This window comes from Filicampus tigris, chromosome 2 (genome assembly GCF_054856515.1).
Source record: "Filicampus tigris isolate MCC_2025a chromosome 2, RoL_Ftig_1.0, whole genome shotgun sequence".
Classification (NCBI taxonomy): domain Eukaryota; kingdom Metazoa; phylum Chordata; class Actinopteri; order Syngnathiformes; family Syngnathidae; genus Filicampus; species Filicampus tigris.
Genome location: NC_141218.1, coordinates 10,408,825 through 10,431,665, shown reverse-complemented (window position 1 = coordinate 10,431,665; position 22,841 = coordinate 10,408,825). Strand labels below are relative to the sequence as shown.

The following is a 22,841-nucleotide window of genomic DNA, read 5'->3' as shown; positions in this document are numbered from 1 at the left end:
ACAGAGCAATAAAGAACAAATCTGGTTATTTACAAGTCATGGGTTTCAGCATCTCATTGATCTCTGACCGTTGAACCGTCTCCCAGTCCAGCTGCACGTCCCAGTGAGGATCATCGTTGTCCCTGGTGGTTCTGGTGGTGGTGCTCTCCAGGCTTGAGAGAAGATGTTGACCCTCTTTTGATAAAGATCGAATGGCCTCCTGTCACGAGCGACAATATTTATCACCAATGCTTCATGAGCTACAACAATACTTGTAAGACAAAACGGATTATTCCATAATCGGAGAACAAAATCTGGAATGACTGTACCTAAATGATTCTACGCTGTAATAATGTAAGCAAAATGTACCTTGAGCTTCCTGTATTTTTCATTGTGAGACTCCAGAAGGCTCTGGATGGCGTCACACTCACTGGGCATGGCCACCTCGGCCAGTTCGGTGCCAAAGGCCTGCAGCATATGTGCCACGTCTTTCACTGTGACAGCAAAACTTTCAATGGCCTGCAACAGAAGTAGAGCGGCTAGAAAATATACAACGTACAGTGGAACCTCTTTACTCATACTTACATTTCCACTTACATGAAATGGTAATCATTTAGTTCCATGATGTTTGCATTGTTCTGCCCTCTGATTGGTTCAGCTTAAAATGTGCACCAAAAATTGATTTACGTGGGACGAGGATGCCAGGCATGATTAAAAATTCATTTTCAAGGCGCATTTTTAGAGAAAAAGTGGACTTTACGATGCTAAGTCAATCAACATTATTGTGGGCTGGATTTTTTTCAACCTTGAAAGTAATTTTTTTGAGGTACTTTTGGAGCAGTATGTATGAGTGGAACAGTTAGCGTACATAGACAGGAAGGATCAAAGAAAGGAGGTCTGCTGTGTCTGCATTAGCATCTCTGATGAGTATACTGTATTTTATTTAAAGATTTTGTATTGACTGTGAACTGCTAAATTGTAGTGTAGAGTTTTTAAGGTTTTGGCAATGATGTATATTGCACAAAAAAGGTGTTTCTGTGTTTCTTGCTTTATGGCATTTCTCCTCAAATATACGAAATACCTCAGTTTCATCTGTAATGCCACACAGAGCTAAATAGAATTTTTGTACATTATCTTGCTTCGTGATGGTGTTATTAAGAGGTGGATTAGGACACTGAAGGCCCAAGTCCAAAACTCACCTACCGTATTGTAAAAAATAAATATATATCTGGTGTTCCTAATGTTCGGGGCAAGTGTCCATGTATCGTATATTACTATGTAGTACCGTTCTTAAAACAATCCAGTCGCTGTGACAGTAGTCCAGCGTGCCCCCGAATTCTGACGTCAGCTGGTTTTCGTTGATGTACTTCAGCAGGTCTGTGACGGAGCTCAGCATCACCACCTGAATGGTCACATCCGACATATACAGATCAGATTCAAGCCTAGAAATCAGGGGTCACAGCCAACTTAATTTCACGTCGTTGGGTGAACTGAGTTTGAATCTTTGACTCTTTGACACCCTTGCGATGATGATAATAATAATATGAAATATCATGTAGGTGATGTTTCCTTACGGGCATTTTGAGCATGAAGTCCTCCTGGCTGAAGCGAAAGCCGATGTCAGTTACGGTACGATGGAAGAAACTGGTGGGTCGAAGCACCAGAACCAGATGGAGGTTCCCGGGAAAGGAGGCCTGCAATTTCACAAAGAAATAACACATGGCATAAATATCTAGATCTACATACATTTACAAGTAGATACTGTATACTCTACGGTACTTTAAAAAAATGTATCTGAATCCGGATGATTTTATTTCATGCAATCACTTGATGAAATAAAATTGAGAAAATTCAACAAAAACCTTTTACAGTGTAGTAACATGTAATTGTTCTATTTGTGTACACAAATCATTCCATGAGTGGTCCCAATGACTAATGCACAAAATGCTACACGGGAGTGGGAGGCAGTAGTACAAAAAATACAAAATAAAAAATGTCACTAGAACAGTCAGTCACTCTATAAGTGACACAAGTAGAAAAATGCTCAAATGGCTTCCCATACCAGCCTCACATGCTGAATTTTATATCTTACACGCAGGCACATATTCTTTATAATCTGAAAAAAAAAACGTAAATATTATAGCATCTTATTTTGTCATCAGATCTACGTATATTATGTCTGCATTATACTGCCCCCAGGTGGTCATGGTGCGCACACCAGAAAGCGCAGCCCGTTGAATTATCAGGATGCACAAAGTAACCCATTTCATTCTTTACATTCTATTTAATTACATTATTACTGTATGTTTTCATAAAGTCCAATGCCGTGTGGTGCAAATGCTTTTAAATGTCAACCCATACTTTACATTATATGTGTGATGACCTATTTTCCAATCGCAGCATGCATGACTCGCTCACACGTGACGTAATGTTGACATTGATTTGTCCTGACGTGACCTCCCTATCGTCACTCAAAGTGACGTCAAGCATGCATGCAAGGTAGCGAACATGCATGACACACTCTGCCCAGTTGGGTCTCCCTTTCCTTACACTCGGAGCCTCTTGCATGACTAAGCAAATGTGCGCAGTGCACACACAGAGCGTTCCGCTCATTGCCGCATTCCCTCCCTCAAACTTCACCCAAACTCCTGCAGCAAGGGGGCAAAAAAACCCCCAAAAAAAAACATCCAACTAGTCGTTACCGGGCTGGTCCGGATCTTTGCGAGTCCTCTCCGGCAACGTGTCTCAGCCATGTTGTGATAGCGGGACATCTATCCAGCTTGAATTATTTTACAGATCCATACGGACGCGGCAAACAGCAGCATCAGCAGCAGCCTCACTCACACAAGGAGGAAGGAAGGATACAGGCAGGCACTGTGTCTGCCTCATCATCATCGTCATCCTCATCCTCTCTGCAGAGCCCCGCGTCATCACACCTTTTTTTGGGGGGGGGGGGCTGACTTGTTTGCATTTCAATCAATGTTAGCTTATACCAAAGTATCAGAAACGGCTCTCAGTGTGATGCAGCTGTACAGTTGTCCAGCACTGCAAACTAGCAATAATAAATATAATGTTCAATGAATGATTCTTAAAACAACTTAATATATTTTAAAGCTATACCTAATGTGGTCAGAAAGTGTGAGAACCTTCCATACAGTGTCCCATTTACTACTTGGCATGTCCTGTCCGCTAATAAATATCCACCTCGATACAATTGACACAAGAGGGAGTATTACTTTGTAAATCAAGCATTCCTGTTGCAGAGCAAAACTGTTCCGGCATGAAAAGACAAACAGCCACCATACTGCAGAACTAAGCAGCCGAACAGGACAGTTAAAAACAAAAAAGAAAAACAATTTAATCACCATCAAAAGAAACATAAAACATGCAAACTCACTGCTATTCTGGCCAGTGCAGTCTTGATTGAAGCCCATGTGTCTAGTCTCCGGTCTAAAATGATGATGAACTTTACACCCGGTTGCCTCGTTCTGTGGGTCACATTATTATTACACTATACGTCAACTGTGAAAATGATTCAGCTCTTGATGGCTGTTTTCTCATTAAACTTGCTGGTGTGGTTTTTTTTTTTTTTTTTTCGGTTGCTAAAGCGGTCAGAAAATGTGCAACCTAATTGCTAATTTGGCAATTGACCGTGTTTTTCTAATTAAGTCATCTCCTATGTGTTTGCAGCCATGTTGTTAGTGGAAGCAGGGTACATCAAACAGCAATGATTGATAAATGCCAAATTTAATTCATTTGTCTGGTCATAAATGTTTTGGTTGAATTGTTCAAGAAATAAACAATTCCCATTGTATTTAGGGTCGCAATGGCTGCGTTTGACGTTTGATTGTCAGACATGAGGGAAAGAGTTCTCCCCAACCCAAAACGTTTGACAACGCGCTGCTGAAGATTTGTCAGGAGACTGCAGTGCTGTGTGAGAATTCCCCGGACTGCTGCAAGTGCTGGCATCGGCAGTACATCTGACACAGTGCCTGTCCGGTGAGGCCAGGCTGAGGCTGTGCTCAGAATGTCAACCGAATGCATTTGGTGCACTGCAGCTAATTGGGGCCACAATCGAGACATATTACACACACACATAAAATGCTTATTTGTGAGTTGAATTTCATTCCCATGAATAATGTTGATGTCCGGGGAAGAAAATTGTGCGCATATTATTACAAATTACATTGTTGTTCATCTATCTCTCCAGGCAATGTATAGTGACATGTAGAACAATTACTCTTCCCACTAGAGGGCAGAAGATACAATTCATCTGTGTGTCTGAAAAATTGACATTTAACTGAAAAGCTGTAGCAAAAAATAAAATGTAAGTCACGAAGTGTCCTGAATGAGTTCAACAGTTTCAAGTTGGAAAGGCATGAATCTTCGATATCGTGGCCACAATTATTTTATTTTTTTCCCCCCCTCCTTGTGAGGGAGAGTGAGAGAGGCAGCAATGATGTGAAGACGTACCGAGGGATGAGCGTGAGGTACGTGAAGACTTTGGCCAAGGCCTCCTCCGGTATGTCTCTGAAGGCCGAGCTCTCCGGGAGGGTGATGATGATGCTGGAGTCTTCTCCCCGGCCACCTGAGGGCGGACAAACATACAATGTGTGGACGTCTCCGTGGGGTCACTTCACATGCGGTTGGACGTTGTGATCAGAATAAGACCTCACCTGAGAGGTATGCAACCTGTTTCTCGATGTAGCCACCGACCTCCTTCATGCTCACGGGAACAGTCACCTCTGCGGGAGAACAGAGAAGTCTCAAACACATACAAACCAGTTATATTTGATTACCTTGAGGTGGAAAACAATGTATCATTTATACCATTAGCTTCAACTAATTAAAGGAAGCAGAAGACGGACGTGGACAAATACATTTGTAATAATTACATCTTAATATACAGTGGGTACGGAAAGTATTCAGACCCCTTGAAATGTTTCCCTTTCTGTGTCATTACAGCCATTTGCCAAAATTAAAAAAGGACATTTTATTTCTCATTAATGTACACTCAGCATCCCATCTTGACAGAAAAGTAGAAAGTTTTGCATATTTATGAAAAAAGAAAAACTGAAATATCACATATGTATTCAGACCCTGACGCATTTTATTGAGTAGACGCACTTTCCGTACCCACTGTATATATTTTTTTTATTCCAAAGATTAATATGAATCTATTTCCCTTCAAAAAAAATATTTGGAAGTTTAAACAACTACTTATTTTATTTGATTTATTTTACCATTTTGAATTAAATAAAAATAAAATAAATATTAAAATAAAATAAAATAAACTATTACTTGGTGTTCAACACAGCACGAGACTTGAGCCCTTATTTTTGTTATTTTCAAAGACTACTTGAGAGTGCACTTGTTTTACACAAAAAAAAAACATTAGGTGTAACTGCTTCAGATTTATACCCTCTTTTTAAGCAGTATCGTATTTGAAAACATTGAAAATCTCAGAATGCTGCATTGTTGGCCAAAGTGGACAAAATAAACCTCTTTCCCTTATCTCTTAAACTAACTTGCTAGAAGTGATATTGTGACAGTGTGATTAATGCAATAGCCAAGAGGATGGTGCTTGATCCCTCTGGAGTATTTTCTCATGTTTAATGGAGCGACATTAAAAATGAATTTGAGCAGAACGCCGGAAAACGCAAGGCGGTGGAAAAGATGATAGAAGGTGAATGAAAGCGGGAGCGAGCGAGGTGTGCGTTTGGCTGCACCGAAGGCCGTAATGGTGTGTGTCGGGCTTCCGGGGGAGCGTGTAATGAGCTCGGCTGATACCTGCTGAATATTTGATGCGTGTGTGTGTAACTGAGAGCGTCTGAGCCTGAGCCAGGATGAAGTTACCTGGGATAGCTTGACATTTACACTCCGTGCCGCACTTCAGCAACATGAGAGAGGATTGAAGATGCCTTCACAGTACATTTCCATTAAAGACGAGGCGGGGAACGCCGCAGCCAGTAAAAAAAAAAAAAAGTCTACCATCAAGGCAATAATACATCAGTACAAGTCAAAATCAATTGTGGGCCCTGAAATAATCCATGAACATTTATAGAACGTCATGAGGAGATAAATTACATTTTACCTCTGCTACAGCTACATCATCATGTGTGGAATGCCATTCAAAATAAAATTCGAGTTCGAAAAAAAGAAACAAGGATCTTTATTTTTTTTTCACAATCTATACCGTATATATGTCTATCCATCCAATATGTCCTGAATGAACCGAACAGTTTGAGATTGAAATGTTTTGAATGGACCGATAGCCCGACTGACAATTACAATTCGGTTCGTCACGAAAAATAACGGACTGACGAATAACGGACGGGTACCCCGGATGCTGATGGATGACGAATGACGGACCAGCAAAATAGTAACATGCCCACCTCTGGAAAAAAAGATGGATGGTCTGAATCAGTCGAGAAATGTGGAAGGAGGAGGTAAATATATGAAATATCTGGTTATTTGGGAATTCGGGTGGGAAAAGTGGGAATTCCCAAGATGTGTCAAATAAGCTAAACATCTTGAAACTGGAATGATTCAATTATTTTGAGACACGTGGAAGGGGCAAATAAGCATGTAAAGTGTCTCATATGTGAATTTTACTGTTAAAAGTGTGGAATTCTGAAAAAGTGTGAATAACTGGTAAGTGTTAAGCAGTTCAGAATAACAGCGTACGCCCTTCAGCATTCATACATTCATAATGATGGTGTTACAGTACTTGTTGGGGGCTCTGACGTCAGCCAAACAGCATGACCCGGATAAACAATCACGCACCTGCATGCAATACTTTTGGTGGGCCAATTGTGTTGGCGTCCCTCTGAGCTTTGTCACAACCTTTCCAGGTTTTGCAGGGGTGGGAACCGAATAATCCCCACAGGAGGAATGTTGGAGAAAACAAGGTTTAGTTGTCGCCACCTACAAATCCCCGCAAATCCCTCAAGTCTGGCAAAGTATTCTGACATGGCGGCACTTATCCGTGTTGACCAAATTTGAACAAAACCACCACAGCAGTGCGCTTTTTATGCTACACGCGTGATCGCAGATTCTTTCTCTGACATAGTTATGTACCTTGTAATCGGTGAACATTCGTAGAAGATGTAACCAACAATAGAAATACGACAAGAAACATTATTCTTTGAATTTAGACCTCACCTACTCCGATCACACTTGTGTGTGATTTTGCCAAGACCCCAAAACGCAAGCGTGTTCAATCCCCCTCGTGAACGTACAAACATGTTTGCAACAGAAAGGGAGAGAGAGAGAGTGGGAGAGATAGAGAGAAAAAAAGGGAGAGAGACCTGGGTCAAGAGAGTATGCCAACAAGCTTTTCTTGCCAACAGGAAAACATTAACGGCATTTGAATTGAAAGCACAAATTAGTGGGGAATAAAAAAAAAGTTTTTTGTGTCAGTGTGGGCACAGTATGGAAAAGAAACAAATGAAGATGAGTTTCACAACTTTTCTAAGTGACGCAGTAACTTTCACTATCACGGGCTGTTTTTCGCAGAGGAAAAAGAATGTGTCTGCGAGTGTAAAATTGTCTGTCTACAAGTGTTGCTCCACCGTTTGTGTCGAAATATTCATTGTCTGAAAGGTTATGACACGGCTACATAGATGCTAGTTGTTAGGGCATCAACAGCAATTCCCATTTTGTGTTAGCATTAAACTAGCGGCACACTAACGCAGTGGTTTGGAATCACAGTGGGACAGTGAGGATGGCACATTTCATATGTTTTAAAGCCACATTGATCAAATATAAGGCCTCTCCAATAAATGTGAACACTCATGTCAAAACATTTTAAGGAATTATTTTTGTATAATAGTTTTTAATAAATGACATTTTTCTAGCGGTTGCAGACTAAATGCACATTTGTAAATACAATACAGTATAGAAATGTTTATTGTGCAGTGTTTTTTTTTATTTTTTAAGTGAAATAGTGACAATCGTAACTTCAAATAGGGAGGAAGAATACACTTAACTTTAGTATTACTAAATGACGTAATGTGATATCCTGGCCAAAAATGCTTAAAGATAAATAAATAAATAAATGATGCCTCCAAAAGGGATTATCTCCATGACAACAGTTCCACTACGGATTAACGAGCAGCATTGTTTTTGTGTCATACAAATAATCCAGATTTTTGTTTATATTATTATTATTATTCATTTTCCTTTATTAGACAATCTTGGAGTTGCATTTTGGGGGATTTTCATTTAAAAATTGTAGATGATGCAACAGTCAATGACAGGTTACACTGTCGAACCATGAATAAACATTTATTCTCACCACTGGATCACTTGTAACATTGACCTAACCATTACATTACATTACATAGGGTCAGGCAAAATGATCTGACACATTTGTAGGTTAAATAAAAGGCAAATAAAGTAAAAAAAAAAACAACAACAAAGTTTCTTTACTTTATTTGCTTTTTATTTAACCTACAAATGTGTCAGATCATTTTGCCTGACCCTGTATTATATTACATTACATTATAGTAGATTAGATTAGATTTTTTTAAAATCAGTGGATTATTTCCCCCTGTGGTCTCAGTTTACACACATACAAACATAAAAGGCAAAGGACCATTAATTAAACAATGAGATGAGCTTGCCAAGGTAATCCTATTAGCCTCTGGGGGAGGTGAGAGTCTCCATGAAACTCAAACTTCAGGGTTCAGTACTGCCTCCTTACTTTAATGAAGTATCCAAATTGCGTCAATAAAACATTTTAAAAAATGTACATGTTTGTACTGCATTATGACAGAGCGGGTTCACTGACGGTTTTCAGATATATGGCACACATTCTCGAAACATTTTCAGTGTTTACAGCACTTTTGGTCTACTATAAACTGACTGGTTACTTAGGTACACGAGCAGCACAATCCCTACAAGCACTTTGTGCTTTAGACAACTACACGTTTGAGTGCAAACGGAGCATTATTATGTTTATAAAGGCATATTTTCCAAATTGTTGTGGTGAGCGGGCATGTGTCTGCAAGGCGAATTATTAGGAAACCATCTGTGACAGCTTCAAACGGGTAACCTAATCCCTCTAATGGCAGGGAAGTGGAACATGAATAATACTGAGCAAAACATCCACATTCATGCTTTTATTTAAAAAATCAAACAGAAGTTACCTACCAGTTACTCTGTACTTGAATATTTTTGTCCATTGAATACTTTGTCGTAATTATTTGGAGGACTACTTTTTACTTTTCCTCAAGTCCTAAATTTACAGTATTTTCTTTTTCATAAATTGTGTGTTCTTTGTATGTTCAAGTTATCTTTTATTTCTGTCTAAATGCTTTTAACTGTAGTACTTGTTAATCATGTCTAGTGCATTGACTTGACCTTGTGTGTGTGTGTGTGTGTGAAATGGGAAATATAAAGTTGCCTTACTAGAACATCTGAACTTGATTTGGAGTTAATCAAGGGCACTACTTTAAAGTGGAAATCAACCAATCACGGCTCAGCTTCACAAAACAGGTCAGCCTTGATTGGTCATTACCTGAGCCCTGAGCAGTTGTGATATCATTTTCAGTCAACAGAAGTGACTAAATGGCTGCCCCCTGAGATGGCTAAAAACGTGTGGATTTTGCTGCTTAACTAATATTCCACAAACACAATATTAATCAGAATGCTGTGTTTCAACTAGTGGGCCTGCTGGAAACATATTCTTGAAAAAAATGTGTTTGGGTTGATTTCCACTTTAAAGTGCCATTGGCACCGTGACAAAATGGCCGCCCCCGGAGATGGCTAAAAACGGGTGGATTAACTCTTATTCCACAAATGCAATAGTTATCAGAATGCCTTGTTTCAACTAGTGGGCTTGCATAGAACATATTCTTGAAAGCAAAATGTTTGGGTTGACTTATCCTTTAAATGCTTGCAGGTGTCTAGTGACTCCCATTAAACACGAGTTTAGCTGTGATTGGTTAATCGTTTACATAGCCAGTTATAAGAGGGTGTGTGCACTAGTGCAACTTCAGTTCTTTTCGCTTTGCCTCTTTGAAAAACATTTTTTTTTAATGTAACTGACTTTCACAGCTCATTAACGGCGGAAAAAAGTTAAGAAAAAATATCATGTTTTTTTAAATATTGCAAAACCTGGCATTTGAACAGGGGGTATGTAGACTTTTGCAAGTTCCCTGCATTATTTCCCAGCAGCCGTGGTGTTTGTGTTGCCTGTACTCACGCTGCAGCGTGCTCTCCAGCTGGGATCGGGCCTGCAATAGGCAGCTGTAGCTCTCCATCTCCTCCTCAGACTCGGTCATCGACTCCTCCTGCATGGAGGCCGGTCCCATTCCCCCCCTCGAGCCGACGGCCGGAACGCGACTGGACGGCAGACGGGTCAAGTAATCCAGAGCCTCTCATATCCTCGTCCCCGCTCTACACACACGGCTGGCGCGTCTAAGTGAGCATCCCCCGCCGAGCTTCATTCAGGCTGCCGGAACTTGCTGACCTTGAGCTGCATGAAAGCAAACATTCAGTCAGCTGTTTCATCACTCACAACAAACATGATTCCTTCCGTCTGACCACTGCTGCCTGCCGGGCTGCTGCCCCTCCTACAGCTTTACTCCCGCCCTCTCTTTGGGCTTGAGTGCGTCAGCTCTGCACTAAAAAGTCCTGACAGCGAGCCAACTCCTCACTGTAATTCATGCTCCCGTGTTTTATAGCTAAAGCATTACAGTGGGCAGGATTGTTTGGCTGCGTGCGTTCTTGTAGTCACCGACATGAAGCAGCTGTGGAAGAGAGCGCTTTTGTGAGAGAGCATGAAGAAGTCTCAACGCACCCTTAGTCAGCCACTTGGTGCACAACAATCACATTCAAACGAGAACAACCGTGTCATTGTGAACATGGCGACCCACTCCCGAGTCTTTTCTTAGATCAAGTCGAGGAGCTGCGAGGCAGACAACGTGATGGATGCAGACACACTTCCTGTGCAGTCTAAACTACGACTGGGCATGTCAGCAATTTTCTTTCAACGTGTATAACATTTTTTAGAATCGAATGTCGGAATTAACGTAACAGGGTTACTCTCACAATATCAATAAAGAACATACCTGTTTCATCTTTGTAGATTCTCATAAATCAGCCAGGTCAGGCATTCTACAAAGGTTAAATTGAAGTAACTGGGCTCCTCTCTTTTCGTGAACGTGTATTTTCCTGTTGTCAAGAAACATTTAAAAACACCTTAAGTAATTACACTGTTAAGCAATCAACTTTAAATGCAAACTTCAAACAACACTGTTCCCTTTGGAAGTAAATCCAAGGGGATCTAATATCTTTGCAGCCCTCTCTTCCACTCCATCAAGGACTCCTGGAAAGAATTTCAATGTGCCATCTTAATGTCATCCACTCCATTAAAATGGGTCAAGGCAGCTTGTAAAAGAGCGAAAACTCCCATGGAACCAGACAGGGTGAGCCATGAGGTTGCTCCAGTACTGATGTTCTTCTCGGCCAGGAAGCGTCAGACTGTTGTCATGGTGAAGCTGCTGCAAGTCTCACCTCTTCTCTCGCACCGACGCTTACGACACTCCTTGTATCCTAAAAATTGCATTTGAATATTGACATACCCTGCGTAATTTTTGACGGCCCGTTTTTAGCGTGTTCAATTAACGTAATGTGAATCATTTCAAAATGGCCCCGTGCAGCATTTGAAAAAGTTTGGGATCGCCTGTGTAACATGGTGACTGTAGACAGGGAGGCCGCTGCCCGGAAGCAACCACACGGTTGATCCAGCTTAGCCTGCCTGCCATCTCATTACTGCACAGAGTCTGCTTAGTGTACTCAAATAACCACACACACACACACACACACACACACACACACACACACACACACACACACACACACACACACACACACACACACACACACGGAAACAAGAGCACACGGAGAGTTTTCTTCAAAATGGTCTTTATTACAGAAAAACCTTCAGAATTTAAATATATCTTCAATACATTCATCTTAGAGGTTTAGGAGTGTTTTGAGGCTTGCGAGCCAAAAGGGCACAAGATGGTACGGTGTCCATAACCTCTTGGTTTTTGGTACATTTTGATTTTCTTACAAAAAAAGTCACTAGGGGAAAGAGAAAACGGTTAAAAATACAATCCGCTCGTGATTTATTCTCTTGTTTAGACAAGCAAAACAGACTCCACAAAGGTTTTAAGCACTGGGTGTGGAGAGGGGGTTGTGGGGGCGGGGGGGAAGGGGTGGGGGGGCTGCCGGGCGCAGCATCACTGATGCCGCTTAAAGGTTGTTAAGTTTTATAACAAAGCAGGCTTGACTTATTTTGCCAGCACAGTGCAGTCTGGAGGTAAAAAGTAAAGCCTGAAAGCATTTTTTTTTTTTTTTTTGTAAGAATATCAACACAGACTAACTCTCCATAACAAAAAACTTCCAAATAGAACATTTGTGAGCAAAATGATACCTAAATAAATATGGAACATTATACTTGCGCTGAGAAACAAATCCTTGATATACAGTACTGTATTTAAAAGTAATTGGATGGTTGAATGGAATGTATCATTGTACAGTATATTTGATTATATAACCTCCTCAGAGTGGGCCACACTGTCCATGTGCCTTAGTGAACCATTAGCGTTTCTTCAACAGTGCTGGAGTGGTCAAAGAATTTGAGTAGGATTCCATGTTGAAAGTAACATTGATGCAAGTCATTCAAGATGCTTATCAAGCCTCAAAAACAAACCTGGACATTTGGGTAAATCCATCTTAATTTAAAGCGCAGCATGTGTGCCGCGTTTTTGGAGTGCCGTTTTTGGTTTTCCCAAATACAGTCGTGCCTTGAGATACGCGTGACCTGACTTGAGTTTGGAATTAGAAGCAGCCATTCCAATTTTCTTTTTTTTGCTTTGATTTGTCAGAAAAATGTAATACAAACACTGTGTAGTGAAATGAACCGACTTCACAACAAGCAGCAGCTTGGCAAATAGTGAGAGTCTTCGAAACAAGGAGTATTTTAAAACCTCACAACATTACCTTAAAGTGCGCTAACACACAACTGGAAACGCCATAGACAGGCTAAGGAATAGCATCAATGTAGACCTAACGAAACTCACAGGCATATAATATTCTTTATCCTCTGGGAAGAATGTCTAATATGACTGGATCTCACTGTGAAGTGTTGGCCGTCCCTCCATGTACGGTGAACAGTATTTGCGGTTCAGCAGTCGCTGATTTACCTATTTGCTGATCTTTTTAGTATATATATGTATTTTTTTACGGGGTGGAACCTATTCCATTATTTGCGGACACCCCTTCTTAATTGTGGATTTTACCTATTCATGGTCGGGCCCACTCCACTGGTTCACTCTATAGCCACGTCTGTATTAGACTGCCCACAGGTGGCAAAGGTACACGAGAAGGAGCAGCCCAATGACTATAGAATTGAAGCAAAAAAAAAAAAAAGAACAAAAAAAAAAAATTGGTAAAAGCTGTTTGATTTCCTTAGATTGAATTTAATCATGGTATTACTGCATTTTATTATAAAGTACATTAAAGTTTTAATTTTCTTAAGAACATTGTTTTTTGGGGGTGCTGGATTGAATTAATGGGATTTCCATTCATTTCAATTTAAATGATACCTGGAAATACCTGGAAATAAGAGTGTTTTGAGTTACAAGCATGGTCACGAAAGACTAAACTTGGAAATCAAGGCACCACTGTATAAGGCAAATAAATGCTATTACCAAGTAAATGCTCATAAGAACACAGAGAATGGCCACAATTCAAGCAGTCCCACAGACAATTGTGGGACATACACACACACAAAAAAAACCCACCACAATTTTAGGGTCACAAACATCTGTTAGTCTTTTTTCTTTTTGGCTTGCAGCATCTGACATCCGTACAGTATAGCACATATATTACTCTCATCTTAATTGGACTCTTTAAATTAAACACATATCTTTGAGGCGTGACGATTGAGGTCACGCTATGATCTTTGCCACACTGCCCCTAAATCTCTAATCTATTCCTTAATCCCGCACACTCAGACACGCGCGCACGTTTTTAGAGCGAGTGGACGGGGTCTCTGCAAACTCGCCAATTTGAGCGACGGGTTTGCAGACAATTGATTGAAATAAATACCAACAAAAAGAATGAAGTTATCTATGAAAAAAATAACCATTATATAATAACCACACATCTGCCTTCTCTTGTCATCTTTAAAATATTGATTTGCAAAGACAGTGTTTTTTTTTTGTTTTTTTTAAATTATTATTCCCCCCATGCAGTCAAGCGTTTGAGTTGAGTGAGTGGGTAACTTTGTAACTGCTTGTTAAAACACAGCAGTCAAGATCTTGGGACAAGGCAGCTGTGTATGCATTCATTTGTAGATAAAAGACAAAATAGTCTGTCATCTGAGTAAATAGATTAAAAAAATAATGCAGGGCGCTGCTCTGCAGCCATGCGTGGGCGGTGTGTGTGTTAGGTTGTCAAAATTAGACGAGAGGACGGAGAGTTGAGTTGAGTTTTTTTTTTTTTTTCCCCAACCCAGAGTCAGAAGTGCCGTTTTTCCTCCTCCCGTGGTGGTCACGCATCTGACCTGATTGGCATGGAACCCTGAAATGTGGCCGCTCTTCACTGACGAGCCTTCAGTTGCTTGTAAGAGATGGGTGCCACAGCTGCAGCCTGAAGGAAGGAAAAAGAAAACAATGTGGTAAATGTATGCCCTAGCAAAGAAGAAAAGGTAAACAAAGAAGAAAAAGGACAAAGGAACAGACAAAAAGTCTTCACAGAGAAAATACACTGCAACCAGAGGCACAGAAAAATTAAGAGGCAATACTCCTGATTGACGGACGTTCTGTTACACAGTCAGAGGTGGCAAAAGTGCTCACACTGTACTTAAGTAGAAGGACAGATAATTGAGTAAAAAACATGAGTCTTGTTATAAAGTACTGAGTCAACTCCTTTACTCAAATCATCCACTGCCATGGACCTTTAAATTCATCAAGTGGAACGCAACATTTGACTGCCGCCAAAGTATCATATTTGTCAAGTATGCTTTTAACAGGTGGGCATTGAAAGAGGAACTCGGCCAGCTTGGCTGTGAAATTCAGGTTTGTAAACCACTAATGACAACAAATCCCTGTAGATGGCGATGTTGCATCGCTTTGGATTTTAGATCAGCCGGGCTTTGAGTAGAAAAAGATTGGCCGCTGAATTTCGCCTTGTCGTGTCGAAGGACAGAAATGACGATAATAATGAAGGACAGAAAGACCAGCATGCTGAAAGCACATTTAGGCGACTCACACTCGAACAGAGGATGTAAACAGTCTGTATGGTTAAACACAGTTTGTGTCACCCATATAAACCCCTAAATCTGAAACGATCAAAATCTTAACTTGGTTGATTTTGCCTCTCCCTGTTTTTGTCTTTTTTGCATCGTGTCGTCATCCGCATGGGTTGGGGAAAAAGGTCATAATCCAATTTTAACAAAGTAAAGGGGTAAAAAGCGCAAATATCTGTCAAACGCGGGGAAGTCGTCAAGATACCTGAAAATCTACTTAAGTACAGTCAGGAAGTGTTTGTACTTGGGTTACTTCTCACCACTTCAAACAGAGACTATTACTCCATCCTTTTGCTTTACCTGGATGTGCACAGGTGGTCATCGTCGGGCAGCTAGTTGGGGAACACAAATGGGGGTTAAGCGCCTGAAGCCATTGTTCAGCAGCAACATTGAAAAGTCACGGGCGGTCACACACTTATAGCTCTGACTACAGGATATGGTCAAAACACGCTCACAAACAACCCAAAAAAAACATCATCACGACAATGAACAAAATGGCTGCACACTTAGATGTTCACATTGCAGAGAATAGGTGGAAGTTTGCAAGCTTCCGAGGGAAGCATGACACAGGATGTTGCTCATATTGTTGTGCAAAAATGTTGCCAAAAATACCACTCAACAGTTAGGCGGCCATTTTTAACCACCTGCAATATGAACATTTTGGACACTGAAAACCAAAGTGTTAATAGTAGAAAAGCCTCTGTATCATTGTTAGTCACAATAACACCACCACTCATATTACAATAGGGTCACCCTGTTTCTTTTCACAAGTGTTTTAATTATTCATTGCTGCTAGCAAATCACAGCAAAAAAAAAAAAAAAAATGTCCGAACAATGGCTCGTTAAGATGGGTCAGTCTTTCATCAAGGCACTGCATATTCAAATATTACCAAAAGAAATACAGAAGTAAATAGGGGTGACAAATTTTGATTGTGAAAAGAACCAGGATGAGTACTGCAGCCACGGGTCGCTCTTAAAATCATGTGACGTTAGCACCGTGCCCATCTAAAGTATTGCAGCTGCATTCCTCCCTAGGTTGACACTAATCATGAAGGCATAGTTCCAACATGCATACATGACCACGCCGCAGCACTACAACTGCAAAGACAGAATCACACAGGCCGGTGCGTAAACCCAACAACACTGGTGTCATCACGCTCAAAAGACACATTGATTTTTTTTCAAGCGGGTGCTGAGGGGTGAGAGCGGGTAGGCATCAAAAGGGAGGCTGAAAGGAGCAATTTGGTTATGAAAGATGATTTTAAAATGCGCAATTAGCACAGGTTTTGTTGAAGAGTGCTCATAAATTTTGATAGAAATCCTGCATCGCTTCAGCCAACCAATATCACCTTGCACAACACAAAGCCACACACCACGACTCGTTTGGATTCGGTGCCTAGTAAGACTACGTTAGGAGCCAGGACTGTGGAGAGATCAGCTGACGGGGGTTTGGGTTGGTAGCCAGTCTTAGATTGGCTTCAAAGGCCCAGGGGTGGACTGGTACCTGTTTAAATGACCGTATTGGACTCATCTGTAAAGGTTCTCATGAGCAGGGGCCTGGTTGACGACCGCGGGGACGGGATGTCCCCCGCATTCGACTCAACTGGATTCCTCTGGAAGGGTGAGGCAAGAGGACACCATAGACGTAACTAAGCTGGCAAGCATATGAGGGGCTGTCGGGGACATAATTCAGGGTTACCTACGCATTACTGAAACACACACATAAGACCTTTTTGCACACTAACAGGTAAAACGCTCATACATAAACTAATTGAAATCCTTTGGCACACCGTAAAATGCATTCTTGAATACAAATAAACCCTGACAAGTTACTAATAATAATAAATAAGACTTATAGAGCCTTTCTATATATGCAAAGAAAGTATTAAATTCTCAGTGTGTGGCCCACGAAGGAAAAAGTCACCCCTTTGGTAGTGTTAAGAGTCTGAGAGCATTTCACTACTGTGTTACACTTGTGTGTATGACAGAGTTTCACTAGTGTAAGCTCATTTCGCTCTAGTATATGTGAACGAAAAATTGTTTAGTTGTTAGTCTGAGTGTTTCACTAGTGTCTATACCAGCATTTCACTAGCGTGTGTGACCACATTTCAGTAGTGTGAATCAGTGTTTTAGTGGTGTCTCTGTGTGAGTGCGTGTAGAAAATCTAAAAAAAAATGTCAGTTGCGTACGAGAGCGTTTCAGTAGTCTGTATGAGTCTTTCACTAGTGTATATAAGAGCGTTTCACCTGTGAATGTGAGCAAAAAAAAAAAAAAACTGTTGTGAATGAGAGCCTTTCTGTAGTGGGTATTAAGATATAATCCTGAAATATGTCCCTCATGGCCCCTCATACAAGCACGCGCACAAACACAAATAGACACAGACATTGTCTTCCTCGGTCTTATGATTACTGTCAGACACAAGCAACACTTGATACAGCAAGACACATGGACATAGAAAAACACCCTTTTTCAACAGGAAACCAGATTAGTAAATATCGTACCTGTTCTTTAGTTGCTTACCTTAGTTAAAGCTACATTTTTTGACTGAAATGGCTGAGATTGTGTTTAATATGATGTACAATATATATACACAATAATAAATCCAGCCCCTATAGCAGGAGCGGGCAGGATATTTTTTTTCCCCCTTTAACTCATCTACAATTGATTTGACCCATCTGTCTGGTTGAAAAAAAAATCATATGTGGCCCTTAAGCACAAATGTTTGGCCCACCCTTGCCCTGCTTAGAACTCTGCCGCACACAAACAGACACACGCAAAGACACAGAATGCATTGGCCAGAAGAGGGGTTGCGGTGCGTGTCCATAATGCGGTTGCCGACTTGAGCCTCATGCAGACTTGGATGCTCGGACGTGCCGAATTGACCCCTCTGCGCTGAACATGCAGCAGCAGCAGACACAGCTGGGAGGAGACAAACGGCTGACTGACACAACCGCACGCAACATAATGAAAGACTCGACTAGATGCCTGTTTTTCTTGCTTCGTTTGTTTTTTGAGCCATAGACTCTCAGTCGTCCTCCGCAATGCTCCTCCATATCAAGTATTGAAATCAAGGTTTGAACGTGCTGGCTGATTCAATACAGCTCTTTCCTCATTCGTGATTACGTGGAGGGTGAGAAAGATGACTACAGTGAGGAAAGGAACAAAAAGTGCAGACACACAAAGAGCAGGGAGACTGAAAGCTGAATAGAAAGAGTAAAGAGACCTCAGTCACTCCACGAGAAGCTGTGAGTGCTAGCGGTCTGCGACAACATGAAGATAGTAGAAGTCCCCGAGGAAGGAAGGCGGTGCTTCATCTTTAAGAAGACCGGGGATCCACGGCGGAAGCGAGAGCAGAGAAAGTGAAGCAGAGTGAGGAGAAAGTGTTAAGTACTAAAAGCAGTTGTAGGAGGGAAAATTAGTATCCAAAAATTAAGCAGTCAGAGTCTACATTAGAAAGCAAGGGTTATACAATATATTTGCTCACTAGCCACAATATTAGACACACCTGCACGAATAATTTTTATCCAACACAAGATCTGAATTTATAAAATGATAATGCTTAAGTTTTGATTACAACTGTCACAGAGGTATTATTTAGAATAATAATTCATTTTTCCTATGGGTAGACTTTTGGTTGTCACTCTTACTGTATGTGATTAGGAGAGTTTAGTAGCATTTAGAGCGAAGGCACTTTTTTTTTTTTTTTTTTTTTACATTAGAAAAATCCTACAGCACACCACCAAACAAATGTGTCACAAAAATAATATATACTGAAATCAGGATATTCTTGTGTTAATCGCAAATTTACTTGGTCTGGAATGCTGCCGTGACTGGTTGAATACAAAGCAGGTATTCTTTTGCATGAAACAGGTGGAAACACAGGTTACAGTTATTTGAAGCGCATTTAAATGTTGTGCCTGTCACTGGCACAGATAGATGAACAAAGACAGATGATTTGTAGTAAATTAGTGATTATTTTTAGACCATTTAAGTGAAAATGGATAATTTCCCGGGGCACACCTGTTGAACTCTAAGGTTGGGAATATACCGTACAGGTGTACCTAATGTGTCCCGCTTGCCTTTCTTAACCCATTAAGGCCGGAGCGCATAACCGCGTTTCTAGCACTAGAGCCAGGAGTGCTGTTGCGTCTTTCTACCCTTACAGCCGGGACAGTGTATACGTCATTTTCTTATTTTTTTTATCCAACTGTCGGTCTCTTAACCAATGAACTGCATCAGAATATACACATGGCGGTGACGTGAGCCCACGGTGGATGTTACAGAATTCTTTCGACCTTAGGTTTTGGGGAGCTGTTGAGCCAGGCGCAACAGGTCTTAATAGGTTATAACAGTCAATTTAGCACAATCTAATTAGAAACTAAATATGCAGCATTGTGTATGCTAAATGTGGTTAAATCCAACAATAAGAAAATAGCAAGATTAAGCAGGTTTAATGTTTATATAAAAAAGAAAAAAAAAATTGTGACAGGCCAAGTATTTGCATATGTGTGTGTGTATAAGCGCTACCTGCTGAGTAAATGGCGTGAAGGGCTTGCGGAAGACGGCCAGAAGGATCTCTGGCAGGAGGCTGAGCACGATGAGCACGATGATGACCAACCAGGCTGACACTGAACTTAGCATGGTGGCAAACACAAAATACATACGCTGCTGCCTCAGGAACGGCCTGCGGGAGGGCGGAGAACACAAATGTTGACACTGGCTGCGAGAAACAACAACAAGCCAGATCATCTCTTTACTCACCAAATAATTCCTCCCCAGAAGAAGCTGAAAAGCACGTAAAACGCAAGAGAGCCCCATATTACAAAGTGATTGATCCATGTCCAGTGTCGTGTGTCCAGAGCAAGCTAGGGGAGGACAGGACACAAAACAACAAGATGAAACAACAACTGCTAAACATGTTCGGTGCATGTTATCCCTCAAAAGCTGCTATTCACCTTTAGTGTGACAGTGAAGACGAGGACAGTGAAGACGATTGTGCCGTATGACCAATTCCCATAAACCTGGATACAAAGATAACAAATTATGTGATCTTAAATTCACAGAGTACAACAAGGTGTGCAAGGAGCTGAAAACAAACCTGGCCGTCATCTTGCAGGGCCGAGTTTTTAAACAAACATCGGACACCGAAGAAGAAGACCAAACCGTGGAAGATCCCCAATAATGTCCAGTAGAGGAAGGGCCTCCATCGCAACATGGCATTCTTGCGAATCTCTCTTCGTATTGCCAAGGCAAAAATAACATCATATTTAAAATGATGACGAAATTGTATTTATATTCTATGCTTGGATGCAACTTTAATGCATGAACAGATCTATTTATTTAGAGCATAGAGTAATAAAAAAAAAGTAAAACTAGTCTATGGAACAATTATTAATAGACTTTGAGTGGACTAGTGCAAGTGTAATGTTTGTAAGCAGGAGTTAGTACACAGCCGGATAAATGACAACAAACAAAAACATTTGGCACTTGTCAAACATAAGGTTAAGTGATACATGATGCCAGTGTGAGATCAGGACACATTGCCTGTGTGTGCCTGGTATGATGTTTTTTTTCACTGACCAAATATGAGGTTACAACATTGAATCATCATAAAAAATAAAATAGGCTCAGTTTTATGAGGGGAAAAAAGTATTTCACAAATAAAATAGCAAACCCCGCCCATAAACGAAAACTATATTCGGTTACAGACAGGTACGTAAAACTAAATCCCTCCAACTCTGCAGATATGGGAAGATTCTGGGTGTTTACCTGTAGAGGGGAGCATTGCTCAGCAGAGCCTGGATGCTGATGTGCTGCTCCAAGAGGCTGTAAGCCAGGATGGGCATAGAGGTGAAGCAGATGTTGTACATCGTCAGATAGGCTGCATCATAGAGGGGCTAGGGACGATGGACACAGTGGGAGTGGGGGGGATGGAGGGTCAGTGAATGCGGAAAGAGGTTGGGAGGGGGAGGGGGCAACCAAGGGTTAATATCATGGAGAGGACAAAGCTAACACACACATATGCTCATCAAACTAATCTACTACACAGACAAATTTGTCAACGTTATGACTCCACAATGACATTTAGAGCGTGATGTCGACTAGTTGCGAACCGCGTGTTTAAATTGAAAGCACAGCCACATGCAGAAACAGATGTGCGTTGAATGAAATTAGCCCGTCAACTTCATTTACTTTAATTGCTTATTATTTCTGAATGCGCAGCTTTGGTAAGTGAGCGAGTAACTAGTTCATGAAAGATTTATGGTAAATCAGGAAATGACCTATTTACAGTATAAAAGGTCATTTGTTACAGATACATATCTGATATTATCTATATTATATCCAGAACTCTATCTGCAGTCTATACTGCCACTATGCTTATATAGCAGACATTTCTACTAGGGTGGATGCAACATGTCTGAATCTAGCATAGAAGTTCAGACATCTGAGGACAATAACAGAGGGTCAATCTGAGGGAAGATGGGATGGAGTGAGTTTAAGAGCCACTTTTGACAATCACTACATTTTTAAACCTTTTCAAGTTCTCATTGCATACTCACCTGCTGGGAATGGCCGCAGAAGAACTGGTACAAAAACTGAGGTAAGATGAAGCACAGGTTCTGTGGCAAAATGGATTGAGAAGTTTATCTCAAAACTGTGTTTTTTGGATGTAGGTGATAAAGTGTTTTGCTCTCCTACCTTGTAGAAGAAATACTGCACCAAATGTGCAATGCGAACATAGTACAGATGTCCATGGGCGAGCAGGAGTTTTTTCAGGTGCTTGAGTTTAGGAATGGCGTAATCACTGTTCCTCACCGCCTGTCGACCCTCTTTACCCTTGATGCCTGAAATATCGAGAAGGAATCATTAGGCAAAAGCCTTTTTCATACTTGTGTATTTGATAGATTAAGCATGTGATTTCTCACCAATGCCAACATGAGCTTCCAAAATCATGCTGACGTCATTGGCACCATCACCAATGGAGAGGGTAATCGGGCTGCCTTTAGAGTTCTTCACCAGTTTTACTATCTGAAGAAAAGAATGACGCAGCAATTGAGAAACCTCAAAGAAATGTAATACTTTCTATCATAAATGAACAGAGCTGGGCATTTTTCTAAAAATTGAGCGTCCATTATTCATCATCCGTCTGCAGCGTGGGTCCCTTTTCTTGTCCGTCATTCGCCTTTTTTTCCCGGGGGGAAAAAAAACAAGTAGTACTCGTCTATAGGCCGGTCCGCCTCTAATTTTAAACGGCCGTCCATCGGCGAGTCCGACTAAACTTTCACTAGCATCGCCCCCGCTGGACGATATTTGAGCAGAAATGGTGCGCTTTGGAAGCCTGTTCCCAGCCTGGTCCCTCACTCAAATCTGTCCCCCAAGCAACAACAACTCAGTATTTTGCTCCCCGCGGCCATTGAAGCCTCGCCGCGAAAAATAGACTAATGACGGACTGCAGACGAATAAAGAGACTAAATAAAGAGGTTTCTGGCTTTGATTAATCCGTCTATTTTAAAATTGTTCCAATCATTCGTCA

At 41.0% G+C, this 22,841-nt stretch overlaps 2 protein-coding genes across 16 annotated transcripts in view; both read right to left on the bottom strand.

Annotated features, from left to right (window-relative positions):
• The window catches only part of mcf2a (MCF.2 cell line derived transforming sequence a), a 28,296-nt gene extending 16,543 nt beyond the window's left edge, over positions 1–11,753 (bottom strand). For 2 of the 6 annotated variants that reach the window (XM_086017783.1, XM_086017784.1), the window contains exons 1-5: positions 2,682–2,856; positions 1,554–1,673; positions 1,265–1,381; positions 349–498; positions 69–199 (exon numbers count right to left, since the gene is read on the bottom strand). In XM_086017783.1, the coding sequence (XP_085873909.1) occupies positions 69–199; positions 349–498; positions 1,265–1,381; positions 1,554–1,673; positions 2,682–2,750 (587 nt within the window). In that variant the 5' untranslated portion in view covers positions 2,751–2,856. Of the gene's footprint in view, positions 1–68; positions 200–348; positions 499–1,264; positions 1,382–1,553; positions 1,674–2,681; positions 2,857–3,376; positions 3,468–4,452; positions 4,568–4,655; positions 4,725–10,189; positions 10,951–11,057 lie in introns of those variants that run through there. The other 4 variants (XM_086017780.1, XM_086017782.1, XM_086017779.1 and 1 more) reach the window with 4 other exon arrangements.
• Positions 11,754–11,896: 143 nt separating this feature from the next.
• The window catches only part of atp11c (ATPase phospholipid transporting 11C (ATP11C blood group)), a 46,409-nt gene continuing 35,464 nt past the window's right edge, over positions 11,897–22,841 (bottom strand). For 3 of the 10 annotated variants that reach the window (XM_086014100.1, XM_086014091.1, XM_086014108.1), the window contains exons 21-29: positions 22,234–22,336; positions 22,007–22,152; positions 21,868–21,927; positions 21,077–21,204; positions 20,406–20,541; positions 20,263–20,328; positions 20,069–20,172; positions 19,835–19,991; positions 17,428–18,226 (exon numbers count right to left, since the gene is read on the bottom strand). In XM_086014100.1, coding sequence (XP_085870226.1) covers positions 18,050–18,226; positions 19,835–19,991; positions 20,069–20,172; positions 20,263–20,328; positions 20,406–20,541; positions 21,077–21,204; positions 21,868–21,927; positions 22,007–22,152; positions 22,234–22,336 — 1,077 coding nt within the window. In that variant the 3' untranslated portion in view covers positions 17,428–18,049. Of the gene's footprint in view, positions 14,650–15,567; positions 15,640–16,811; positions 16,921–17,427; positions 18,227–18,530; positions 18,622–19,834; positions 19,992–20,068; positions 20,173–20,262; positions 20,329–20,405; positions 20,542–21,076; positions 21,205–21,867; positions 21,928–22,006; positions 22,153–22,233; positions 22,337–22,841 lie in introns of those variants that run through there. The other 7 variants (XR_015082034.1, XM_086014127.1, XM_086014116.1 and 4 more) reach the window with 7 other exon arrangements.